This window comes from Podarcis gaigeae (genome assembly GCF_964106915.1).
Source record: "Podarcis gaigeae genome assembly, chromosome: 2".
In the NCBI taxonomy this organism is placed as follows: Eukaryota; Metazoa; Chordata; class Lepidosauria; order Squamata; family Lacertidae; genus Podarcis; species Podarcis gaigeae.
The window spans coordinates 64,142,993-64,168,344 of record NC_139679.1 but is presented as its reverse complement, the minus strand read 5'-3'; the positions used below and the strand labels follow the sequence as shown (position 1 = coordinate 64,168,344).

The following is a 25,352-nucleotide window of genomic DNA, read 5'->3' as shown; positions in this document are numbered from 1 at the left end:
GCGTGATAGACTAGGACCAACCATGATGTTCACCTTGGGCCAGTCACCAACCCTCCCCAACTGTTGTGAAGATAAAATGGAGAAGGGAAAAGCCATCTATGTCACCTTGAACTCCTTGGAGGAAAGATGGGGGATATACATTTGCAATAAATAAATAAGTAAAGTGACAGGTAGCTTAAGTAGCCTAAAAATATGCATGGTGGATCCCTGATGCATAGAAAGCTTTGACTGTAATGCCCGAAGACCCATGCTCTGAGCAAAGGACGACATGGCTGTGAATGGACTCATCCCCCAGAAGTGCTCTCCGGTTGGCAGATTATTTTTACTGACTTATAATTTCTATTTATACTCCCTCCTTTCTGCCTGTTGGGTTTCAAGGTGATAATAGATGGAAGGGCAAAACTAACCCTGAACGAAAGGCTGAGCTGAGAGGGGAGAGTGAATAACATGATGCAAGACCTGATGACCAAAATATGGAAGATGTTCAGCTCCATCACATCCCACAGGATTCTCTTCATTGTTCTCCTCCCGCCTCTGCTTTCAGGCACCACAATATACAAATTTGCAAGTCAACCCATTCCTTTTAGACCACCACATGAAGAAGGTCTGCAGAGGCTAGAGGCCAAATGTATAATTAAAGGCTGTGTCTACACTCCCATCCAGTGCTCTCCCACCACACAACATTAGCCACAGTCCATGTCTCTCCTGCCATTTCTTATGAAATAGTGCCTTTTGATGCATTTCCTCCCAAAACCAGCCTCGATCCGAATTGAGAAAAAGAAGGACCTCACTGCATTTTCAGCCCAAGCAGCCAAAGAGACCCACGTGCCTTTGGAATGAGGTCATCCCTACATCATGGGAGCTCCCAGTGCACTCTCTGTTAGTGCAAATCCCGAAGGTGTGAAAAGCACTACCTGGAATAGAGCCTTTTCCCTCCATCCCTTCCAAATGCTATTCCCAACACCTGCTGCTGCTGACCATTGCAATTCCTCTATTCTGCCATGCCAGCTACTGGTGACACCAGCAAGGCTGCGGGCATCCTCGTTGCCCTGCACGGGGGAATCGGATTCTCCAAATCAATGCATGGGGGGGGGGGATGTGGACATGCAGTAAACCCCCTCAACCCACAGAAAGTGCAAACGTTGGGAAAGAAGCAGAGGGAAAAGCAGCAGCAACCTGCCTCAATCACCCAGCAGGTCCGTCATCCTGCGGGTGTTTATATACTGATCGATGCCTTATACCAGAGGTTAAGTCTTACGGATGGGGAAGACCCTTAAGGGACGCTTCCCCTGCAAGAGCGGCTGTTCTTAGACTTATCCAAAAGCACCATCACCACCCAATATGCGCGCCGACGCGCGTGGCAGCTCTTCCCGAGGGAAAACAACCCCCAAGAGTTTGCTGAGGTCGCAGCAGGAGGCGATCGGATCCCTCTCTGGCAACAGCTGGGAAGCTGGGCGGCAATCGCTGGACTCTGAGGGACCTCTTGCGAGCGAGCGAGCAGGGAGACGCCAACACCGCAAGCCGGCCAAAGAAGTGACATCAGCTGCCCCTCGACTCGCCCTCCGCGAGCAACAAGTAGCGCAACCAAACAAGCGCACCGGGTGGGGATCCCAGGAAGTTTCGCTTGTGGGCGTGGGGGGGGGGGAGAGGTTTTACCTGGGGCCTCGTGGGGCAGGTCGCCTTGGCACGCCCCTCAACTCCCAGCCCCGCGGCTAGTAGCCACCCATCCGGCCCTCCTTTCAGCTCGCCCGCTGCTCAGCATGAGAGCCCATCCGGCTGGAGGCGAGGAGGGCAGGCGCAGCTTTCACTTTCCTTTCTGCCCGCCGCTCCCCCGCAGCCCCTCCGCCTTCCACGCCCCCGCCTCTTACCTCCGCTCTGGACCCCGCGACTCCCCGCTTTGCCGCTCGCCCGGCTCCTCGCTCTCCTCCAGGCGCCTCCTCCGCCAGACTCTCTCTCCCGCTGCCGGGTTTTTTGTTTTTTTTTGCACAGCAGCTCTGTGTTTGTTTGTCTGCTGGCGGCGGCGGCGGCTCCCTGGGCTCCTCCGAAAGGGAGATCGGGTGACCCGGCTTTTCGCAGCAACTGGCCGTGTCTGTCAAAAAGGAAAAGGGGTGGAGAGCCGCCGCCACCCCAAACCCTTTCTCGGACTCCCCACGGCGAGCAAAGATGGGCTAGCCGGGAACTTGACTTTGCCCCACAGGCTCTGGCTGCGTGTGCAGCGGCGGCAGCCAGAGAGCCGGAGGGAGTGCGCTGGCCTCAGCCCGGCTGACTCACTGGGACTCGCAAGCTTAGTGCCTGTCGAGGTGCTCTCGCTTTTTATTTATTTATTTCAACGCTCGCTCGCTCCTTCCCAACCCCGATCGCCACGCGCACTTTTTTTCCCTTTTCTTTTTAAATCATCACACAAATTTCTCCCCATCAGATATTTAGCCCTTTTGGTTTCCTGAACCATTATCCGCCCCCTTGCTTTTTAAAAAAACAACTTGTCAGTTCCCTAAAAGGTGAATAGGAGTCGTACCTAATAGTAGCAAACGCAGCTTAGGCGTTGTGCAAGCGCAGAGATCAAAACAGTCGCTCCTCCGCTCGGTCCTCAGGGCGGCTACTGGAAATCCAGGCACGCCCCTCCTCGATCCGAAGCTGATCCCAGGAGGAGGGGACCGGAGGGCAGCTGAAAATGGCCCTCGGCCTCAATTTCATGCAGGTGACAAGGTGGGAGGGAAATATGGGGGAGGGGGGTGCTCTGCCCGCTATAGGCATGCACCCCCCCAATTAGGGATGCCAACTTGAATAAAATATTGGGAGGAGGGCCAGTAACCCACCCCAGCCCCACATAATCGACCACAAGATGTGGGGCATGCACAATGCCCATCAACTGGGGGGGGCAGTCCCCTCAAATATTTTATGGGGGGGCAAAGGGATCTCAGCCCCTAGGAGTTGGTCCCAATGTCCCCAACAGGTTACCAAGGCAATGTGACTCTCTATTTCTATTTATATGTTCTCCATCCTCTCTAAATGAATGAACAGAAGTCCCAGGGATGAGGAATCCCAGGTGAGGAATGATTTGCACTGTGCTGGCCTCTACTGAGAGGTAACGTTCATGCCCCATGTTTTTGGAGGATAAGGGGCAAAGGGTCATATCTGGTACTGCAAGCTCTGCTGACGCAAGGGGGCTTCCATGCAGACAGTGAAGCACCCTGTTCCTCTCCTGGGCCCTCCGGCTCCCCACACACCCTCAACACCAGCCTGGGGATGGGGGAATGCTTTGGAACAGGTTTCAGGGGATGCAGGGGGAGGAGATGATACACCGGAGACAACTAAAAAATGGCTGCTTTTCATGTTTTTCAAGAAACTATGCTGTTTAAGTCCACCTGTGTACCAAATTGGACAGTTCACACTATTGTGGCAGTAGCTCAATCTTTGGGAGCCCACATGTGCCTTATTCTGAGGCAGAAATGTAGAAATGCAGTGGCGTAGCGTGGGTTGTCAGCATCCAGGGCAAGGCAAGTAATTTGTGCCCCCTAACCCGTGGATTTGCGCCCCCTAACCCGTGGATTTGCACCCCTAACCCTACCCCCCAGATGTTGCGCCCGGTGCGGCCGGCCCCCTCTGCACCCCCCATGCTACGCCACTGTAGAAATGTCCCATCTGCAGACATCTCTAGTACTAGGATATTTTAATGTGCATGAAATTGTAACTTTTCCCAGCTGTTTTGGGGATATATTTCAAGAATCTTTTTTTGAGTGAATTCTGAAACCAAATACGTTTAAATGCACCTGTCTTTGCCTTCCAGTACCAGCCTTCCCCAGTTCAAAGATCAACTGTGAACTCCCTAACATCTTTCTATTATAATGCAGACGGCACCTTCAGTTCATGTTCAGTTTGTCTACTATCCCCCTCATATTTTTTTCTAGAACGTTAAGATCCATCACTATGACTCCCATCAGCTCCAGCCAGCTGTGATGGCTGGGGCTGATGGAAGTTGTAGTCCAAAACCTCTGAACCTGGTGAGGTGGGCAAAGGTTACCTTGATGTCTTCTCTACCCCTGGATCTTACCCTTTCTCCCCACTTGCACTGTCCACCAGTCTCTCCTCTCATCCAAGGCCTCAGTCCAGTATACCTGAAGGAGCGTCTCCATCCCCATCGTTCTACCCGGACACTGAGGTCCAGTGCCGAGGGCCTTCTGGTGGTTCCCCCACTGCAAGAAGCCAAGTTACAGGGAACCAGACAGAGGGCCTTCTCGGTAGTGGTGCCCTCCCCTGTAGAACGCCCTCAAAGAGAACAACAACTACCAGACTTTTAGAAGACATCTGAAGGCAGCCCTGTTAAGGGAAGCTTTTAATGTTTGATGTATTACAGTATTTTAATATTTTGTTGGAAGCCAGCCAGAGTGGCTGGGGAAGCCCAGCCAGATGGGTGGGGTATAAATAATAAATTTATTATTATTATTATTATTATTATTATTATTATTATTAACTACTTCCCTGTTGGTCTTTGCATTGTTATCTCTTCCCTTTCCAGAGTCTCTGTTCTGTGGTGCATCTGTGGCAATAATTCATGCGCCAGTAAACTCAAGACTAGATCATTGCAAATGCTTTATCCTTGTGCCTAGTCCAGAAAGCTCCAGCTGGTGCAAAATGTTGTGGCGAGACTTGATGGGAACAGACTACTGCCAGCACATAACCTTGGTGCTTAAAAGCTTGCACTGGCTGCCCATGTGCTACCAGATGAAGTGCAAGGCTCTTGTATTAATTTACAAGGCCTTTAGTAACTTGGTTCCATGGTACCTTAAGGAATGCTTGATGCCTTAGATCCCTGCCCAATCACTGAGGTCTTTATGGTCTCCCCATGGCTTGGATGCATGACTTGTGTCCACCCAGAGCCAGTATTGTGGGTCCAATTCTGTGCAACTCCCTTCGGACGGACTCCCTCCCTATCAGATGTCAAGGTAATAAACAACTATCTGACTTTTAGAAGACATCTGAAGACAGTCCTGTTTAGGGAAGTTTTTAATGTTTGATGGTTTATTGTGCTTTTAATTCTGTTGGGAGCTGCCCAGAGTGGCTGGGGAAACCCAGCCAGATGGGTGGGGTATAAATAAAAAATAAATTACCATCAACATCATCATCAAACTTCGGGCAACGTGAAGAGTTTTCAGCAGCTCTTTTAAGCGAGGCTTTCTGACTTTTTAATTTTAACTGATTTTATCCTTTGTAACATTTTTTTGTAACTTCATTATACACCACTTAGAAACTATGGTGTTAGGTGGTATAGAAATTGTTGAAGCAAGTAAATAAATAAACCCATATTCAAGTAGTGCAGACACTGCCTCCGAGGCAAGAAGACCCTTATCACCAATATCACCAACTGCGCAACAGCGAGGGCCCATTCATAGATTAGGTTGGTGCACAGAGGCTTCCTGAAACCTGCCAAGCAAAAGCAGATTACAAAAGTGGCAGCTGTACATGAGGAAGGGCTGTAGCTCAGTGGTAGCAGAGAATCTAGTTTACATGCAGGAGTTCCCTGGTTTGATCTCTGGCATCTCCAGGTAAGGCTGGTAGAAACCCTAGTCTAAAATCCCAGACAGCCATGCCAATCATTGTAGACAATCCTGTGTACGATAGGCCTTTCAATTATAATACTGGTTAGCTTTATGACGGCTGAATGTCAAAACAGCAAAGGCGCCAGATAAGCTGTTGCTAATAAGCTATATCTTTCAAGTTGTCCCTATAAAACATTACAAAACTAATCAGTCAAGTTTTAAAGTCCAAGCATCTCCAATCACTGGCCAGTTTTGAGAACTCTAGGTGAAACAGTTTAAAGTTTATCATTAACAATGTTGGCAGGGCAAACCTTATATTTCAGGGCAAAGCACCACATACGTCTAATTTCTATATACTATAATTTCTATATATGTCATAGCTTTGGTTTATGTAGCAGCTCTGCTATTTAATTGTCATATTAAAAAAGGATCCAGGAACAATTGTTTTTCACTTTGGGAAATAGACTGCAGTTCCATCATGTCTGCCAACCTGGACTCTTAAAGTAACCCAACAATTTCTGGAAATGGTTTGTTGGTAGGCATCATAGCAAATGAAAGGACATGCTGGATTAGCTAAAAAGCTCCACCCATCTCCGCATTCTGAGCTAAGGGCAGCTTTTCAAGATGCCACAGTTTCGTCAGTTTCTAATCCTAATTGGTTCCCGTGAGACTCAGCAAGTCTAATCAAAGCAAGGTTTTTAGACAAACATCCACAGATATATATACGTGGCTTTATAAAGATGAAAGATTATTATGTGAGATTCTAAGACAGACAACCATATTGTCCCCTAGACCATGACATTATGCTGCTGTTTTACCCTGCACAGAGCATGCTAGCATCAAAACCTGGGGCAAGAGATCCTACATACTATGGAAGAGAATCACTGAAGGATAGAGTTTTCATGGGCACCTTTGGCTAGGTGTAAAGTGCAATCAGGGTCGGCCCACCGGGACTGAGGCAGCTGCCTCAGGTGGCAGAATCCCATGGGCCAGTGCCCTTGCAGGCACCCTGCCTTCCCCTCCTGCCACCCTGAAGAAGCAAGACTCACATTAACCCCCCCCCCAGGTTTTAAATGTACAGTAACCACATTTAGAAAAATTATATACATGCACATGAAAACACGCTCTCTGCATAATGAATGGCACCTAACATGTTATAAGCCTTTTTCAGTTGCTTTGCTGGGGCAAAATCTGCTGTTATTGTGGACCTGGTGTAATGCCTGGTCAGGCCCTTCGGTATATTCTCCTAGCACAAAAGGTGGCGGAATGTAATAAAAATTAATCATTAAAGTAATCGAGAAATAAAAAGTCAAAGGAAACTCAGATCCAGCTGAGCTGATCTCTGTCAACCACTAATCAGGTGAGTGCAGTACTGGCTAAATAATTCCCATCTCCACAATCTGTTCTGATCTGCACCTTTTGTGTGTGTCATACTGGAAGCTACTTCCAGCTAACCTTGCATCCTAGGAAAATTATGATCACCATCTCAGCCTCATAATGGCCAAACAAGCAGCTACTTGCCTTACCCACAAGAAAGAGTGAGGTTGTCCCGTCCCCCACACACAAGTGATTAGCTTGCTGCTCTAGGCAGTGTGGCAAGAACACCCACATGAGAAGGAGAGCAGGGGTGAAGAGCCTCACCATGACGGAAAAATACTGAATGATACTCACAGGAGTGGGCGAGTACTGGCTGCTAAACCATACATGCAGTGTGATTCAGGAGAAGCAGCACTGAATCTTTTGGGATTTATAGGCATGTAACTGAGCACAGGGCTGCACCATCAGTGACCACATGGAACGTATAGTGTTTTTCTTTCTTTCCCATGACAAGAATCAGGGCTGGGGGGGAAAAGTAGGGCCGCACTTACTTGCTTTCCTAGGTTCAGCCACAGGAGAAATAAGGACTCGCTTCACTTTCACCACTTTCCATTCTTGACTCGGGTCACCATTTTTGCTAAACCCAGGCTGGAGCAAGTCCAAAGCTGGCCTTGGAGAGTCTCTCGTCGTGGGGCACTCGCCCCCTGATATCAGCCCGCTGCCATCTCCCTTGAACCGTAGCATATCTCCACTGGCTTTCCAAGATTCCTGCAAGAAACTCTTTCTTGCTGACTCTTTTATCTCTTGCTCTGCTGGGCGATTCTTCCCAGCTGGGAGACATCTTTGACTGCTTTCTCTCTCCTTTCCTTGCAGGCCTTCCAAGCAGCCATGTCCATCAACCAAGTCAGGCTTGGGCTTCTTAAAACCGTATGGATTTTGCTTTGCTTTGCTGGTCCCAGCGCAGCTGGATTGAGGTTGGAGACAAGGTTGCCGTAAGGTCGCCTCTAGCATTTTGTCCCTTTCTGCACTCTTACTGGGAAGGGTTCAGACAGTGCTTCATTGATTGGGTGTAGCAAGGACTAGCCTTTGATTCCTTCGAAGGGAAAAAAAAAGAGAAACCTCTACAATTTTGAACACTTGTCCAGGAAAGAAGGTTGAGTAAATAATTGCCAGGATGCTTTAATGCACTAATCTTTGCCCCAGCCTGAACAAGAAGATATTGAATGCAGGAACAGAGAATAGGATACCAAGTGTGGGTGTTGCACTTCTTCTTTTCAAAGAGGAATTGCAGACCCTTTGCTGTGAATTATTCTCTGGGAATCAAGCTGATCTTTCTGATGCTTCTTTACGGCCTTTAGCTGCTCAAGATGATCAAAGTGGAGCATTTTATGGAATTCTCCTTGTCTACTGCAGGCATTCAGAGCAAACAAATCTGAAAGGGAAGAAATGCACAACATTTAAATTTTAAACTTTGTCTCTTGCAGGAAAACACAGATCTCCAGCTTTTCCATAGGCTACTTAGATGTGTGGCTATACTGTTATATTTTAATTAACAAAGGGTGGCTTTGCACGAGTGAAAGCATTTCCACACGTGCAAGGCAGGGCCCCTGATTTTCACCAATTGTCCCCTTCTCACTGCAAGACTCCCCACACCAGGCAGGCCTTTAAAAACTAGTCCTGGGGGTTGGTAGAGTCTCTAGAACAGTGTAAGGTACCATACACAGGACTGCAGCAGGTAGGGAGGAAGCATGAAAGGGTGCCACCAGGCAGAAGTGATGTCCGCCAGTGCAGACGTGGCCAACCTGTGCTCCTCCAGATGTTGTTGCACTAAAAATGAGTTTATAACAATACCAAATGCATATCCATATACAGAGATTTTTCTGAGTCTCACAACTTCCCCCTTCCATGAGTCCTATTGCGAACATTTTCAACTGCAGATTATTTCATAATATATATTTTGTATTCATCCATATTAACCATAATACCTGTTACATTACAAGTGATATTAAAATTCTGCTAATGTTTTCATCTGCTTACAGTGGTCTCCTAAGTAAATTATAAATGTGGACATAGTACTTTTAGGCCACACACATACATTTCTGGGTTAGAAGCGAGCTATAGTGTTACAGAAATGCTTCTTTCTTCTCATACAGCCTCGGCCCAGTATACCTGAAGGAGCGTCTCCACCCCCATCGTTCTACCCGGACACTGATGTCCAGTGCCGAGGGCCTTCTGGTGGTTCCCTCACTGCAAGAAGCCAAGTTACGGGGAACCAGGCAGAGGGCCTTTTCAGTAGTGGCACCTGCCCTGTGGAACGCCCTCCCAGCAGATGTCAAAGAGAACAACTACCAGACTTTTAGAAGACATCTAAAGGCAGCCCTGTTTAGGGAAGCTTTTAATGTTTGATGCATTACTGTATTTTAATATTTTGTTGGAAGCCAGCCAGAGTGGCTGGGGAAGCCCAGCCAGATGTGCGGGGTATAAATATTTATTATTATTATTATTATTATTATTATTATTATTATTATTATTATCATTATTATTATTTACTTGAAATATGATGTATTGTGCATAAGAGTGTCAAATTACAAATACTACACTATGAATGGACAGTCAATAATGTTTGGCTCTAAATTCTATTACATGGAGAATAAAAATGTGATCTACACTTAAAACTGTGGTTACATATATCTAAACATCTGGCGAAAGCATTCCTCTTCTCCCAGGCCTATGTATTTTTGTGTTTTTATATTATAAACCACCCTGTGATCTTTGGATGAAGGGCAGTATAGAAAATTAAACAACAGCAACAACAACAGCGTCCTGTCAATATCTATTCAACTCATTTTAATTTTGTATTATTGTTTTACACATGTATACCTGCTTTACTGACTTTGTGGCTATAATGCAGTGTAAATAATATGTTGTTCTAGTTAAAGCTTCCCCATTCCTTTGTTGTGTTTGGGTGCACATTGCAATCACTTTGTGGTCTTTCATCCACATGCTAGAATTTACGTGGGGTGGATTAGAGCAGGCACCATATGGAAAAGGAAGGAAAAGAACTCTATAAAGTGATGGCAGTGAAGTTGCTCTAAGCCAGGTGTCAGGAACCTTTGTCCCTCCAGATATTGCTGAACTACAACTACCATCAAACTTGGCCAATGGCCAGGGATGATGGGAGTTGTAGTCCAGCAACATCTAGGGGGTCAAAGATTCCCCACACCTATTTTAGGTCAATGAATAAATAGAATTTAAGGCAGAAACAGAACAGACTTTTCTTACTGAGTCATCCCTGTAGTACTGAGATGACTACGTCCCTTAACTGTCGCCCAATAAATGGTTAATTTTGCTTCTTCTCAAAGATATGTGCTTCATTCATTTTTGGCTTTGTGTTGTTGTTTTTTAAAGAAGAAGTGATGATAAAACACCCAAAGGGGCTTCTTTGATGACTCAAGTTCGCTGAAAAATTCCATACATTCTGGGATGGCAGTCTTAATCTCCCTGACCTGGGAGTTCACTCTGCTTCTTCATCAAGAGTCACATCACCAGGCTAATATTCAAAGAGGGCCCAGACAGAAAAGAATCTGTCCAGTACAAGAGAAGAGATGTGGTAGGCACAGGCAGGTGTACAAACTCTTGCTAGCTGGGGCCCTTGCAACATATCTCTTCCTTTTCTTCCATCTCTGATTTTCAGTTACAAACAAAGATGGATACAACAAACTCCTGCTATAAGCAAAGACAAAACAATGGAACATTTAAAAAAAAAATAACCCCACTCTAACTGATCCCAGTTATATTGTCTAAAGCCAGTGGGTGGTATTGCCCCCCCACAGGGGGGAGGAATGGGATTACCTAGGAAGATGCCAAGAGGCATGAGGATGGGGGGGGGTCATGAAATGGGTAAATAAAAGCTGGCATCATTCAATCAAGTTCATCAATTTTGCTGAATTAATTAAACCAAATACAGTGGTACCTCAGGTTAAGTACTTAATTCATTCCGGAGGTCCGTTCTTAACCTGAAACTGTTCTTAACCTGAAGCACCACATTAACTAATGGGGCCTGTTGCTGCTGCCACGCCGCCGGAGCACGATTTCTGTTCTCATCCTGAAGCAAAGTTCTTAACCTGAGGTACTATTTCTAGGTTAGCGGAGTCTGTAACCTGAAGCGTATGTAACCTGAAGCGTATGTAACTCAAGGTACCACTGTAATTTTAATTGGCTTCTGACTAAACATACCTTTGTAAACTGTTTTGAATTTTATTTTATTCCTTCCAAACATCTGTTCTGAATAATGCTTTTATAGTATAGGGTCAAGAATCCCAGCCTGGCCCCACGATTCTGGGTGTGCATGGCCCTGGCACTGAAATTTGTGGATGCCCACCCCCTTCATGGATAGTTTTGTGGGTGCTTGGGCCCCCAGGGCCCCCGGGAGCCAGCACCTATGGGTAGGGGTAAAGTAGGGAGAATTGGGGATGAGTTTATAGAACCAAGTGGGTGGAGGCCCCAAAAAAGTTTTGGAACTGCTAGTCTCTGTATTGCCCTCTATGGCAGAGCTCTCCTCATTCTACTGTGTCCCACCTGAATAAACCTCACAGAACTTTGCCCGCCAGGTAAATATATATATATATCTGCTTGTGACTTAAAGCCTGCAGCATCTGTTGGCTTGAGGAGTGGCAGGCATCAGTTTCAAGCAGCAGGCTGGAACTTCCCCATGAAAAAACCACCCTCCTGCTATGCTCCTCAGATAGGAATGGCTCTGTTTCAAGAGGCTTGCTGAGGAGAATCTACTGATGAGTGAGTAACAAACACACACACACACACACACAGTTTGAAATGGAGCAGGCAGATGGGAGTGCTTACTCACAAGTAATTTGTCTGCTGTTCTTTTGCAAGTGTGAGCTGGACACCCACTGAAGAAGAAGAGGAAGAGGAAGAGGCGGCAGTGCTGGGAGAGCTTATCTGTCTTTCTCTAACAAGGAACCTCCCAGTGTAAAACCAATTTAAAGGGCCAGTTTCCTCCCCATTAACCTGCCTGATTCATGCCTTATCAGCTTCAGAGGTCTTGTTCCATGTGTCAACTGCCTCCAGCCCTGCCTGCTGCTGTCTGCTTTGAGGCAGCAAGTGACAGGAGAGACCTGAATATGCAACTTATTCCCAAGGGAGATTCCTCTGAGTCTTTATTTTCTTTTAGATATCACTTTCTTTATTTGCTCAGAGCTTTCTGTCCTGTGTTTCTTTAAAACCAACTGCTCAGCTTTGGGTATTTTTACCATGGTGAATTTCTTTGTATTTTGATGTTCTTTGTTTGCCATAGCTAAAGAATAGCAAATGGGTATTTCAGACAAACCAACAACAGGTTAAACTGAGCAATTTATAAGGATGGTAAAGAAATTTGATTCAGCTTGCATTTTAAGGAGAACTTTCTCAGTTTGCACTTTCTGTAACAATAGGCAAACTGAAATTTTGCAATCTTACAAAATTCACACTTTTACAAATTTCTCCAACCAAGTAAGGTGTACAAAAATGCATGTACTAGTGTAAAGTGTGCGTATAAATGCATATATTACTGAAAATAACACAAAAACGCTTTGCAAAAAAATATATATTAGGGGAAAATACACACAATTTGGGAAAATTTTACATACAGCAAAAATGTGTATATTAGGAGAATTTCCACTGAAATACTGGTGTATTTTCAGGAGAGCTTTTTAAAACAAGAACAACCCCCACCCAAACTGATTAACATAAGAAATGAAATTAAGATTGGAAAAACAAGTAACTGAGAAAAACCAAAATTGACATGTTTGCCCATCCAGACATGCAAACAAACTTCAATGGTTGCTCCAGAAGTGGCCCACAAGGCAATGTTCTGTGCAGACACAAAACAAGGAGCTCTGAAACAAAACTGTCTAGCCGAAGAGCCCTATCCACAAAATAGTTATATCAACAGCAGAATAAGGCTGATTTTATTCGGATGCAAGCTTTCTGCATATGAGTGCAGAGAGGGTAGGGAACTTTTTCTGGTCAGTGAGCCAGATAGTTATCACACCAGCCCCTGGCAGGCCAAATTTGCAGATGGGTGGCTGTGCCCATATGTCAATCACCTGACATCATAGTGACACCAGGTGATGTTGTGCTTTGAAGGCCTGATTGTTGGTACTTCAAAGCACTGTGCTTGCTGGCTATCTGAAAGCCCTTTGCAAGGCTGATTGCGAAGGGCTTTCAACCCAGCCTGCTTGTTTAAACCCTCAAGGTTTAAGAAAGCCTGAAACTGATATCTCCTCCTCATGCTGTAAGACCATTATGGACTGATCCACACATGCACTGGAGTATAGTACGTCAGAGCTTTGCTCTGTGTCTTCCATCACACAGAACTTTGACCAAAATAAAAGTAGTTATGCCACATCAGCCTTAGGTATATATTGTTCTGTGCTGCATGGCATACAGTGCCATTGGTACAAACACTAGCGTCCTCCAGAAGCACAAATAGAGGGCTTATTCTGGATGTGATGGCTGAAGTCAATATGAATGTGTTTTAATAGCAGCTTTAAATAAGTGAATTGGATTAGGGCCCATGGCAAAAGTGGTGAAGGGGAAGGGTTGGATTTCCCCTCTGACTAGACCAGTGTTTCCCAACCTTGTGCCTCCAGATGTTTTTGGCCTACAACTCCCATCATCCCTGACCACTGGTCTTGCTAGCTAGGGATGATGGGAGTTGTAGGCCAAAAACATCTGGAGGCACAAGGTTGGGAAACACTGGACTAGACTGCTCTGATCTATATATCTTCACTTGCACATCCCATTTTAGCAAGGGGGAAAGATGTCACAAGTGTTAGTGGCAAGGAAAAAACTAGGTATAAAAGGAGACCTCCTGGATGTCAAGATCCAAGTTTGGGGAAAGAACTCTTTGGTGAGAGAACCCTAGCACAGATTTAAATTAAATTTAAGTTTCCCTCTTCCCCCAGTATAGAAATATGATCACACATTTGTTCAATTAAAAAACGGTTCACTTACAAACTCTTCAAAGGTCAGGTTCATGTGATTTTCCGTACATCAGTTGAAAATGTTGCACAGGCAGTAAAACTTGGTTTAGTTACAGTCCTGAAAGTTCTTAAATTATTGGTATATGAACTCAAGAGTGCCTTGTTACAGCCATGCTCTTCACACACAGAGCATCCCTGGTAGACTGGAAGGGAACAAAGCTTGTCTCTAGTCCCTCCCAAAACGAGCTAACCCTGGCAGGACAGCTTACTCTATGCTCTTAGCCTCTTCTTGCATTAATTAGATGTAGGCATGTTGGTTATATGAGACTAGTAGTCCCACAAGAGTGAATGCATTAATTTTGTGCATTAGGTCATATTTACTTAGGCCCTGGTAGGCACCCGGAAAGTCCTGGTAGGTATTAGGTAGGCATCTAAAGGCTGTGTTTAGATATCTAAATGTGGCTTACATCTCAATGGGTGTGAACATCCAGCAATCTCTATTGGATTTCCTAGAACCAGATTTGGAAGTCTGCATGTGTACTAAGGCTGGGAGATATCAACTTTTCAAGATCACAGTGTATCACCAACCAAACATGGCAGTTGAAAAAACAAGATGCATTGACCTCTGCCCATGGGGTTGGGCTAGGACAGGAGTCAGCAACCTGCGGCTCCGGAGCCGCATGTGGCTCTTTTACACCTTTGCCGGTGGCTCCGGGGCGGATACTAGCAAGGGGAGGAGGCGCATTGTGTGCCCCGACACTCCCCACTATTTTAAATGTCGCATTGGTTTTGCGGCTCCCAGTTTTTTTTCCTTTGGTCCAAGTGGCTCTTTCTGTCTTAAAGGTTGCAGACCCCTGGGCTAGAACAATGCAGCTTGTTTGTACCACTCAGCTGGGGGAAGGAAACACCTCCCCCCAGCTGAGACAGCCTCTGTGCGAGTGGCGCATCAGGGGTCCTTTAACTACAGGTACTCACTGCGGGTAGTGGCACCCGCACTTCCTCAGCTGAGCAGTTTCACATAGCCCCCACCCATATGAGGGCAGAGTGGGATGGCAGTTTCACTCAGCGATATATCACTGGTGAAACCACCACCCCTCCTGAGTCCCTCTGCTAGCAGCGCCCACTGGAGGAAGAAACTCTTGAGTGAAGCCGACTTCACAGTTTGCTCCTCATATTGGTCCTGGGCAATATATCAATATATCTCCGAGACCTAATGTGTACATTTTGCACTCTGCAATTTCTAGTCTCCTGGACTCAGAAGTATAGAACCTACCCTGTAAGATTCTGTATGCTTCCAATATCATGCAGCATGACCTCTAAAACCAGGAACTGCCAGCTTTTTGATAATTTAACAGTAATGCAGTAATTTCCTTTCAGAGAACAGTAGAAAAAAACCCTGTGAGCCAGTGTGGTGTAGTGGTTAAGAGCGGTAGACTCGCAATCTGGGGAACCGGGTTCGCGTCTCCACTCCTCCACATGCAGCTGCTGGGTGACCTTGGGCCAGTCACACTTCTATGAAGTCTCTCAGCCCCACTCACCTCACAGAGTGTTTGTTGTGGGGGAGGAAGGGAAAGGAGAATGTTAGCCGCTTTGAGACTCCTTAAAAGGGAGTGAAAGGCGGGATATCAAATCCAAACTCTTCTTCTTCTTCTTCTGTATCAAGCTCTCCCCATGATATAGGTTATTGCATACTCATTTTGCATTTTATTTGATGAAAGGGATGAATACGCCCCCTTCCAAAAGGAATACTAAAGTTAACTTTCCACCTCCTACACAAATATGTTTTGGCAGGCACGGCTCTCTTCAGCACTGTCAAACTGAGGAGAAAAAGGGCTGTGAAAAAGCTTCTTATTCAGCTATCCCCATCTGGTGGGGAAGGTGAGTGCTTCAGCAGCCCAATTCAACCATAAATATTGCAACCCCCAAATGGGCAGGATAATCCCATAATATGCCTTAGGCAAACTCAGTGTTTCGGCAACCAAGTATTATTCATGCTGCGCAAGTTCATGCAGCGTTTGGTTTCAAAAGCAAGTTTCTATTATTGGCCGCAAAGGTAGGTAAAAGCGTGTGAGCAATGTCTGGGGAAATATCGGAAGCTCTGGGAGGAAGGATGTTTGTGAAGGGGTGGAGTAGTCGAGGGTGAGGTTTCACTGCTCTGTGTATCAAAATGTTTATTCGGCTTTACGCCCATCATGTGTAGCTTCTTGTCCTTCCTCAAGACTGCCATCACCATCATGCACACAGGGTGCAAATATATCAAAGCTAGTATATTTGTGTGATGTGTGTACAATGTTCAGCCTTTCTTGGCACAGACTCTGGAGTGTGTATGTGTGTGAACAAACATACCCACAAAGAATCTGGATCATCTTGATACAGAGTTCTGATATTTTTAGTGCAGGCTGCTGTACCAAGCCCTGCTTTAAGGTTAATGAAAATGACCACACAATATGAGAATCCTTAACATTTGTTCCCTACTCAATAGAGCTGTAAATAAACATTACATAATCAGTGCTAGCAGCAGCTCAGTAAGGGGCCTCTAGCAACAGGAATGGTATGTTGCCTCTGTTTTTAAGTTTCTGTGGTCCCTTTTACAGCAGAGATCCCAAATAGTGGGTGTATGTGCCTTCTTCCGATCCCACTTACTGTGGATATTACTATCATAGTCCATTTACGGGATGGATATTTGCTGAAACTGTAATTTCTAACTGTGTTAACCATGTAGTTCACCAGTTTTCATCGTGACAACAGTGAAAGTGATTTCCTCTCTCAACCAGAACCTCTTTGTTGGAAATTGCAATCCCAACCCTCGGGTCATGCTCAGCTGGTTGGCCAAGACCTGTCAATGAGTCATGGGAGTCTTGCAGGTTCCCAGGAACAGTTGAGGCATCAAGGATCACAAGGTCAAGGAGTGGTCTGACCAACAAGAGCACCAGTTTGGCCCCTAACAAATCTGAAACGTTCATGGTGGGTCCTTTTAATAAGACCTAGAAGCCTATCCTGTGAGACTGTGGGTAGCAGCAGGATCTTTCTCAGGGGAAACTTCTGGAATATGAGATGGGAGTCAACTGAATTCTCCAGGGACCACTTCTGAAATATTGCAATGGAAATACTATACCATGCCATGAAAAAAAAAGCTCACAGATGTGCATAAAGTGACCAGGTAGCTGAAATGGATCCCTTTTTGAGCTTCAAAGCAAAAATACATTTAAGAGGCTGCATGAAATGGAATAAGGCAGCCTTGGGGGAAAAGAAGTTCTTGGGACCCAACCAGACCAGAAAACAGAGATCCATGAATGGCTTTTCTAAATTTTGGCAAATGGTAGCTGTATAGGGATGGGTGGGACCCATGTCAGGACTGAAGTGCTGTGGCAGGGGTTAACCCTTTTTCCATTTTCCAAGTGAAAATCCCCTCTCCGGTTGCTCTTAGTCCCATTAGGAAAAGAAAAGCATGTATTAATAAGCAATACATTTAAGTTTGGTGAGCAGGCAAGATTTTCATCACGGAATCGGTACAGGAGAGGGATGAACAAAACAGTCTTCCCATTTCTCCATGTTATTTGTGAATGACAAAACTGAGGGAATCATTTCATCAAATATTCTCCTCAGGACATTAGACTTTCGCATCAGTTGGGGATGGGTGGCAAAATAAAATATAGCAGAGGGCGTTTAACAGCCTCATCGAGTGCTAGAAGTCACTTCAGAAGAGCAGCTGGTCAATTCAGAGGTCAGGAGAGTGAAATGCTACCTAAGCCTAGTGATGCAATCATTGATACCCAAGATGCCATTCCAGGTATAGCTCTGGATAAGATCTGATGCATAGCCAGAGCTGACAGGGCAGCCCTAAGTACTTTGCTTGCCATCTGTTGCAGTCTAATATTGCTCAGTCAGTGAACTGGCATAAAGGGTCCCTCTGAGCTTCTTTGCAATATCTCTCTTGCAACCTTTTCTTATGGGGAGAACTTCCAACAACATTGTACTGGGGAACAAATAATGGATGGAGCCACTAGAAGAGGGATGAGGAACTTGTGGCCCTGCAGTTGTTGTTGGACTTTAACTCCCCCTATCAATCCCATTCTGCATAGCCAATGGTCAGGAACTCTGGGATTCGTAGCCTGGCAACATCTGAAGGGCCAACATTTTCCCATCCCTATACTAAAATATAAACATGCTGGTTACTAATACAGTAGGACTGAACCAAAATTTATATATAAAAAAAATATTCTGACAAATTTTTGGAAAAAAAATTGAAGTACAGTATTCTTGATTTGTTGAAGAATTTAGTCTCTCCTTTGGAGGCTTTGCTGTGAAATTGCCTTCCCAATTTCCCTATTCATCAATTTTGGGTGCAGCTGTGGATCTAGTTTTCGTACCAATCAATATTCCTTTAGAGCCAGTGTGGTGTAGTGGTTAAGAGCGGTAGTCTCGTAATCCTGGGTAACCGGGTTCGCGTCTCCGCTCCTCCACATGCAGCTGCTGGGTGACCTTGGGCCAGTCACACTTCCTTGAAGTCTCTCAGCCCCACTCACCTCACAGAGTGTTTGTTGTGGGGGAGGAAGGGAAAGGAGAATGTAAGCCACTTTGAGACTCCTTAAAGGGAGAGAAAGGCGGGATATCAAATCCAAACTCTTCTCTTCTTCTTCTAGTGTTCTTAAAGGAAGCAAGGGGCTAAACTCTTCTTTCTTTCAGTCCTCCTGTCTTAACCTATTTCTTCTTTCATCCACCAGTATGAATTTGCAATAGCATTTCATTTGACGCTGAGCAAGCCAAAATTTATCCGAAAACAGTATTCTGAAGAAAAGCTGTCCAATAATTCATCTACCCACCCTCCCCAAATATGAGGCAAAATCTTGCTGTGCTTCCTGGACCTCCAACAGGGATGTTCTGCATTGTGCAGAACTGTGTTAATGCTTGTTTTTTGTTTGCTTGTTTGTTTGTTTTTTAAAAAAACATTCCAGCCATTTATAAAAGGATACCATATTCCGGATGCCTGTCCAAAATCTAGCCTTTTTTAAATAAAAATTCTGTCTGTGATTTGTTTACTGCTGCTGCTTTCCTTTGCTTCTGCATGGTTCTAGCCAAGCAGCAGAGGAATTGAGGCTTTCCGGGTGGAGACAGTGTGGGATGGGGCAAAGGGTGCCCCATAAAAGAAAACTAATGGGATGGAGATGATGTCTGGCTTGTGTTGCATTAGCCCCAAGATGCACTGGATTTCATTAAGCCTGTATGCTTATCCAGTAATGTGATCTGAGGAAGCACTCAGTGTTGCTTTTAAAACTTGGACAAAGAAAGAGTAGAAGAGAGGAGAGGGTTTTAAAACAAAACCTCACTTTTCTGTGCCTTTTACAGTCTCTTACTGCCTTGCTCCAGGTGCTTTCGTAGTGAACTAGAGACTCCTGCTCTCTCGCACAGCCTGCTTTGCTGCCTTTCTCCTCCCCTCCCACTCCTTTTTGACCATCCTTGACCTTCTTGTATCTTCCCATAAAAAAGACACAGGATGCATTTGAAAGTCTGGAACATCAAGACAAACTCTAGGTGGAGGAGGGAATGAGACATCAAGACCTTTCCCCACTCCCACTCAGACCCACCCACATCCATTCATCACACACAGACTCCCTGAGTGGAGAAGCTGGCCTGAGCCCAGTTCTTCCTTGGCCTGTTCTCAACAGCAACATCTTCAGAAATGAATAGGCTAGCAAGTAAGTGTGGGTGGAGAGTTCCCATGCATCACTGAGACTATGACAATTTTGTTGGGAGGGGGTGAGGAAGAGATGGGGAGTCGGGACTATTTATCCAAACCCAACTCTTCCCAAACTAAACAGGAGAAGGAAGTGAGGAATGCTGCCCCGTCCCAAACCAGAAGTTGTCAGGAAGTGACCCAAGCATCAGCAACAAGGACCACCATGGAACTGATGGAGTGATGGCTCTCCTCCTGCTTCCTGTATCAAGTCCCTGGATCTTTGATGGATGGAACTTTGAAAACCTTATGTGAGGAACTCAATCCATCTGCTTCTCTGATGGAACAATCTCCACTCTCCTCCCCCGCCATGTGCTCTTTTGGAGGTTCTCCAGACATCCCCCCAAAGCCAATTTGGGGAGGCATGGGAGGAGGAAAAGCCCCATTGTAGAAGTCTTTCTATGGGCTTCTGCAAGCAGGACCAACTTGCTAAATCTGGCCCATTCCTCTCATAACCCTGGATCTGTCTTTGGAAGGTGAAGGAGGGACATTGCTCTATTGGTGCTTAGTACACTTGATGTAAACGCCCACTAAATGATGCTCTTTACATTCTTCATTGAAATAGGTGGCCATATGGGAGGCAATACATAGGTGCATTCAGAGCTGGGAGGCCTAGTTGCACAGACAAACCAAGTTGCCCCTCAAACCAAGCCTCAGTCCAGCAACAGTGGGCCTTGAAGCCTGGGACCCTCAGACCAAAGACTCTGACATAGAGGTTGCAGCCTCTGAGCTAAATACCACTAAGGGACCAGTACTGTTACCCCAAAGTCTCACACTCCACAAAGTCCAGTCACCACTGTGGACAATGTTCCTAGTGAGAGATAGAAGAAAGGCAATGAAAAGCTAGATTTAAGGTAAGATAGGAACCCCTTTATGGATCTTCAATCCTCAGTAAGGGGGCGGGATGGAGGTTGGAAAGAGAGTCCTGATGACCAAATTATTGTCTAAAATGTACAACTTCTTACTAGAATGGTACACAAAAGATGAACAGACAAAGGAGGTGATGATGAAATGGGCAATGGATTTTGGGTATAACATCGAGTATGATAAAACTGGGTAAACTGGGTAAAACTGTGGAGTATAAAATTTACAGCATTTACCACCTTAAGAGAGAAAAATGAAAACGATGTATCCCTGGTATTTGACACCTGTTAAACTAGTGAGAATGTACAGGATGAGCAGTAAGACATATTGGAAATGCAAAGATAAAGATGGAGATTGTTACCACATGTGGTGGACGTGTGAGAAAATGAAACAGTTTGGGGAACAGATTTATAAGAAATTAAAAAAGAAATTTAAATACACTTTCCCAAAAAAGCCAGAAGCTTTATTGCTAGGCTTGATGGGAGAGGAAATAGAAAAAGCAGATCAAAGGTTATTTATGTATGCTACAACTGCTGCCAGAACTTTGTTAGCCCAAAAATGGAAAGTACCAGAATTACCAACAATAGAGGAGTGGCAGACGAAGATGGTTGAGTATGCGGAACTAGCAAAACTGACGTGTCGAATCCGAAATCAGGAGGAAACAAAATTCCAAAAAGATTGGAGTAAATTTATGGAGTACATAAATAATAACTGTAGAAATTTGAAGACTCTGGCAGGACTGAAATAAATCTTACGATGTAGATAGGATTGGATACAATAAGAAACTGTGGAAAAGTAACTAACATAAGAAAACCTGTTGAAGGGAGGGAAGGAAGTCAATGTTCAGCAGAGTGTGGGGAAAGAATGTGGGTAAATGATTGTTGAATTTTACTTTATTTTGTTTGTTTGTATTAAATGAAACACCAATAAAAAGCATTTTCTTAAAAAAAAAAAAAGGAAAGAGAGTCCTGCCAATGACTATATAAGGGCATTTCTTTGAGAATGTGCTACACTCAGTGACCTGAACCAGCACTGTAAAAGACCCCTTGCTCCCCAGATTTGCTTGCTTGGTTCATTCCTGATCTGCCCAACTGCTTGGGGTGGACTCAACAAGTCTGCTTGCAGCTGCTCTCTCCTCCTAACCTAGATTTGCCACATCTGCTTCTTCACCTTCCCAGTTGGCTGTGAGATCAGCCTCACCAAGACCAGACAGACCTGGCAAATTGGTGGTGGTGGTATAGACTGTTTGGACTGGATACATATTTTATACATAAAATCAAGCCATTGTATTATGACAAAGTCGCTAGAACAGGATCATAAGCATTAGAATCACCTCTCCTCTTATGGCTAGTCACCGTCAGCAAGTCTAGAAAATAAAAAGTGTTGCATCATCTCCATACAAATCATCAGCCCAATTCAGAACTGCATGCCAATATTATGTGTGCACAGGAGTAGAGACCCCTCAGTTTATTTCCTTCTTTCTCACAGTACCTGCTATTTTTGCAAGTGTAACAGACAGACTCAAAACAATGAGATCCTGTCTGGCCACAGAATATAAGGAAAAGCCATAGTGCTAGTCATATCCCTTGCAGCACTGGGTGGGGAATTAGTATGATGCAGCCTTTGCGTTGCCACAGGGTAGCATGACAGAGCAACATCTGGGGCGGTAATCCAGATTTCTCAAAAAGCACATCAATCTTGAAAGAAAGCTCTTGTCCAGTGCTATTGCATTTCAAAGCAAGCGTCCTGGCTTTAAAGTAATTACACATTGTGTTCCCCGACAAATAGATGTAAGGGTTGTGCCATTGGTGATGACTGATATGAGATATTTACACCTTCAAAAGGAAAGCTTGGGAAATGCCTGAACATGTCCTTCACCTGGGGGAGGGGAGGAAAATCTGATTCTACTTTGTCAATCCAGAGTCTGGAAATGCTCTAGAAGACGTTCTTGAAATACAACTCCCATCAGTCTCAGCCAGCATGGTCAGGGATGATGGGAGTTGTAGTCCAGCAACATCCAGAGGACACCGGGTTTGGGAAGGTGGTCTAGTGGATAGGATTGCACACAGGTGTGAATGGAAGAGGGAGGCTGTGGCAGGAGGCTCTGCCCCGTCATGTGACCACTCTTCTTATGCATTGGTCAGAATATGTGCAGACTCAGAGCAACCAATGTATGGCTAACTCCAGACATTCATGAATCAACATGGATAATCCCTACCCATGTTGGCCTGGCTGCTGGGTAGGTTTTTGGACTGAATTAACCTTGGTTGCTTTGGTGGACAAAGTACACCAGGAGCTGGGGGAATGCAACACATGGGCTCTTCTGGACCTTTCAGCAGTTTTTTATGCTACCCACCATGATATTTGTCTGGTCTGAGAATTAGGGACAGCACAGTTTGATGGTTCTGCTCCTATCTGGAAGGCAGGTGCTGGTGGAGTTTTTGTTTTGTTTTGTTTTGTTTTGTTTCTGCTTTATTGGTTCTTCACAATTCTGTTACAAAGTGCTTCAGAGTTTATTCCCACACCACCATATATTGTTTAATATCCATATGAAATTGCTAGATACAGTGATTTGGGCTCAAGTGTCACTAGAACTCTATTTCGGCTTTTCATCTAATCCAGATGTAGCAGTGGATGTCCTGGACAGATGCCTGGAGTTATAATGGACTGGATTGGGATTAACAAAATGAAAGTCAATCCAGAGAAGCTGGAGGTACTGTTTTTGGCCAGCTTGTTCTACGATCAGTAGGTCCACACCATACATTTAAGGTGCATCCAATGTACATTTAAAGCACATGACTTCCCTCAAAGAATTCTAGGAACTGTCGTTTGCTCCTCACAGAGCTAGACTTCCCAACACACTTCCCAGAATTCTTTGTGCTTTAAATGTATGTTGGATGCTCTTTAAATATGTAGATCTGCCCCTTGGAGATTCTTTGTGCTATAAAGCTCCACATGGCCTAGAACCAGAGTTTCTGGAAAACTACTTTCTCCCACATGAACAAATCCAGCATTCAAGACCCTGCTCTGGGTGTCTTCAGAGGTGGTGATGACACCTGAACTGTACATCATCCTCCCCAAAATATTCAGCATTCAGTCTTTTATCCTTTAAGCACCAAGTGAAAATGGTTCCATTTTGTTCAGCCTTTTGCTGAGTAATATGATGTACTGTACAGTGGTGCCCAGCAAGACGAACGCCTCGCAAGACGGAAAACCCGCTAGACGAAAGGGTTTTCTGTTTTGGAGGCGCTTCGCTAAACGAATTTCTCTATGGGGTTGCTTCGCAAGACGAAAAAATCTTGCGAGTTCCCGCGGGTTTTTTCCGCTCCCCCCTTTCTTAAGCCGCTAAGCCGCTTATCAGCTGTTCCGCTGATAAGCCGCCTCTCAGCTGATCGCTAAAAGCCGCTAGACCGCTAATAGCGCTAATCCGCTAAGCCGTCAATGGGCTTGCTTCGCAAGACGAAAAAACCGCTAGACGAAGAGAATCGCGGAACGGATTAATTTCGTCTTGCAAGGCACCACTGTACTTTATTGCTGTGACTAATGATAACTCAGCGTGTGCTTTGAGTTATTTTAAAATAGACCTTTTAATTATTTAATTGTATGTTGAACTGTAAACTGCCTTGAAGAATGTGTGATGGAAAGCTGGGATATAAATGTTTAAAATACGCTTTTAAAAAAAACACAAAAACAACCTGCTTAGATAAAAATTAGCAGGAATAGGGGAAATAAAACCTCATTCCAACCTCTGTGCACCATGGTCTACATGTATAGTCACCGCACACGTGTTCTAGCCAATTCCAGGCGGGATGGGCCCATAGAGAGGGCTAAGTCATATTCATACCATACATCTAAAGCAGTGTAATACCGCTTTAAATAATCATGGCTTCCCCTAAAGAATCCTGGGAGTTGCAACTTGTTAAGGTTCTGAGAGTTGTTAAAGGTAATGGGACCCCTGACCATTAGGTCCAGTCGTGGCCGACTCTGGGGTTTCGGTGCTCATCTCACTTTATTGGCCGAGGGAGTCGGCGTACAGCTTCCGGGTCATGTGGCCAGCATGACTAAGCCGCTTCTGGCGAACCAGAGCAGCGCATGGAAACGCCGTTTACCTTCTCACCGGAGCGCTACCTATTTATCTACCTGCACTTTTGCGTGCTTTCAAACTGCTAGGTTGGCAGGAGCTGGGACGGAGCAATGGGAGCTCACCCTGTCGCGGGGATTCGAACCGCCAACCTTCTGATCAGCAAGTCCTAGGTTCTGTGGTTTAACCCACAGCGCCACCCACGTCCCTCTGAGAATTGTTAGGAGACTCCTATTTGCCCTTCCCAGTGAAAAGGGCTTGATTGTTAAGCCACTCTCAGAATCGTAGCTCTGACTGTTTCAAGTGGTATCATAGTGCTTTAAATGTATGGTGCAAAAATGTGGCCAGAGTCACATTTCCTCCTACAGATGAACAGATGTTCAGGCTTGCATCTCACTCTCTCTTTTCCTGTGTATCTCTGTGCAGCTGATAACATTCAATGAATTTAAATGTCTAGATCCATTTCTCCACAAACACTTGATGTGAATTGGAAATGCACACAGCAAGGGCACGTGCAAGGCAGCACAAATAGCTTCTGTCAATCATTTCATGCACTTTGCGTTTTTCTTCCTTTTCTTCCTTTCCACTACCCATCCTCAACTTCTTCAGAGCCACAGAGCAGCACAGGCTTCCGTATATAGGCATAATTGCTCTGTCACTAACTAAGCAACATGGAGAGAATCAGGCCAGGACAAGGAGAAGGGCCACTTCTTAGAAATGCAGGAATAGTAAGGGGTCTACAGTCTGAGAGCAGAGCTTGTCTTGTGGCCAAAAGACAACAGGGGTCCAGCACAGACTCTTAAGGGCATAGCTGCAATGTGTTACCTGAGTGGCTC

At 45.2% G+C, this 25,352-nt stretch overlaps 1 protein-coding gene across 1 annotated transcript in view; it reads right to left on the bottom strand.

Annotated features, from left to right (window-relative positions):
• Positions 1–25,352, bottom strand: part of SYNPO (synaptopodin) — an 89,503-nt gene that overhangs the window by 60,071 nt on the left and 4,080 nt on the right. The window contains exons 2-3 of the mRNA XM_083728678.1: positions 8,148–8,286; positions 7,406–7,947 (exon numbers count right to left, since the gene is read on the bottom strand). Coding sequence (XP_083584804.1) covers positions 7,406–7,865 — 460 coding nt within the window. The 5' untranslated portion in view covers positions 7,866–7,947; positions 8,148–8,286. The remainder of the gene's footprint in view (positions 1–7,405; positions 7,948–8,147; positions 8,287–25,352) is intronic.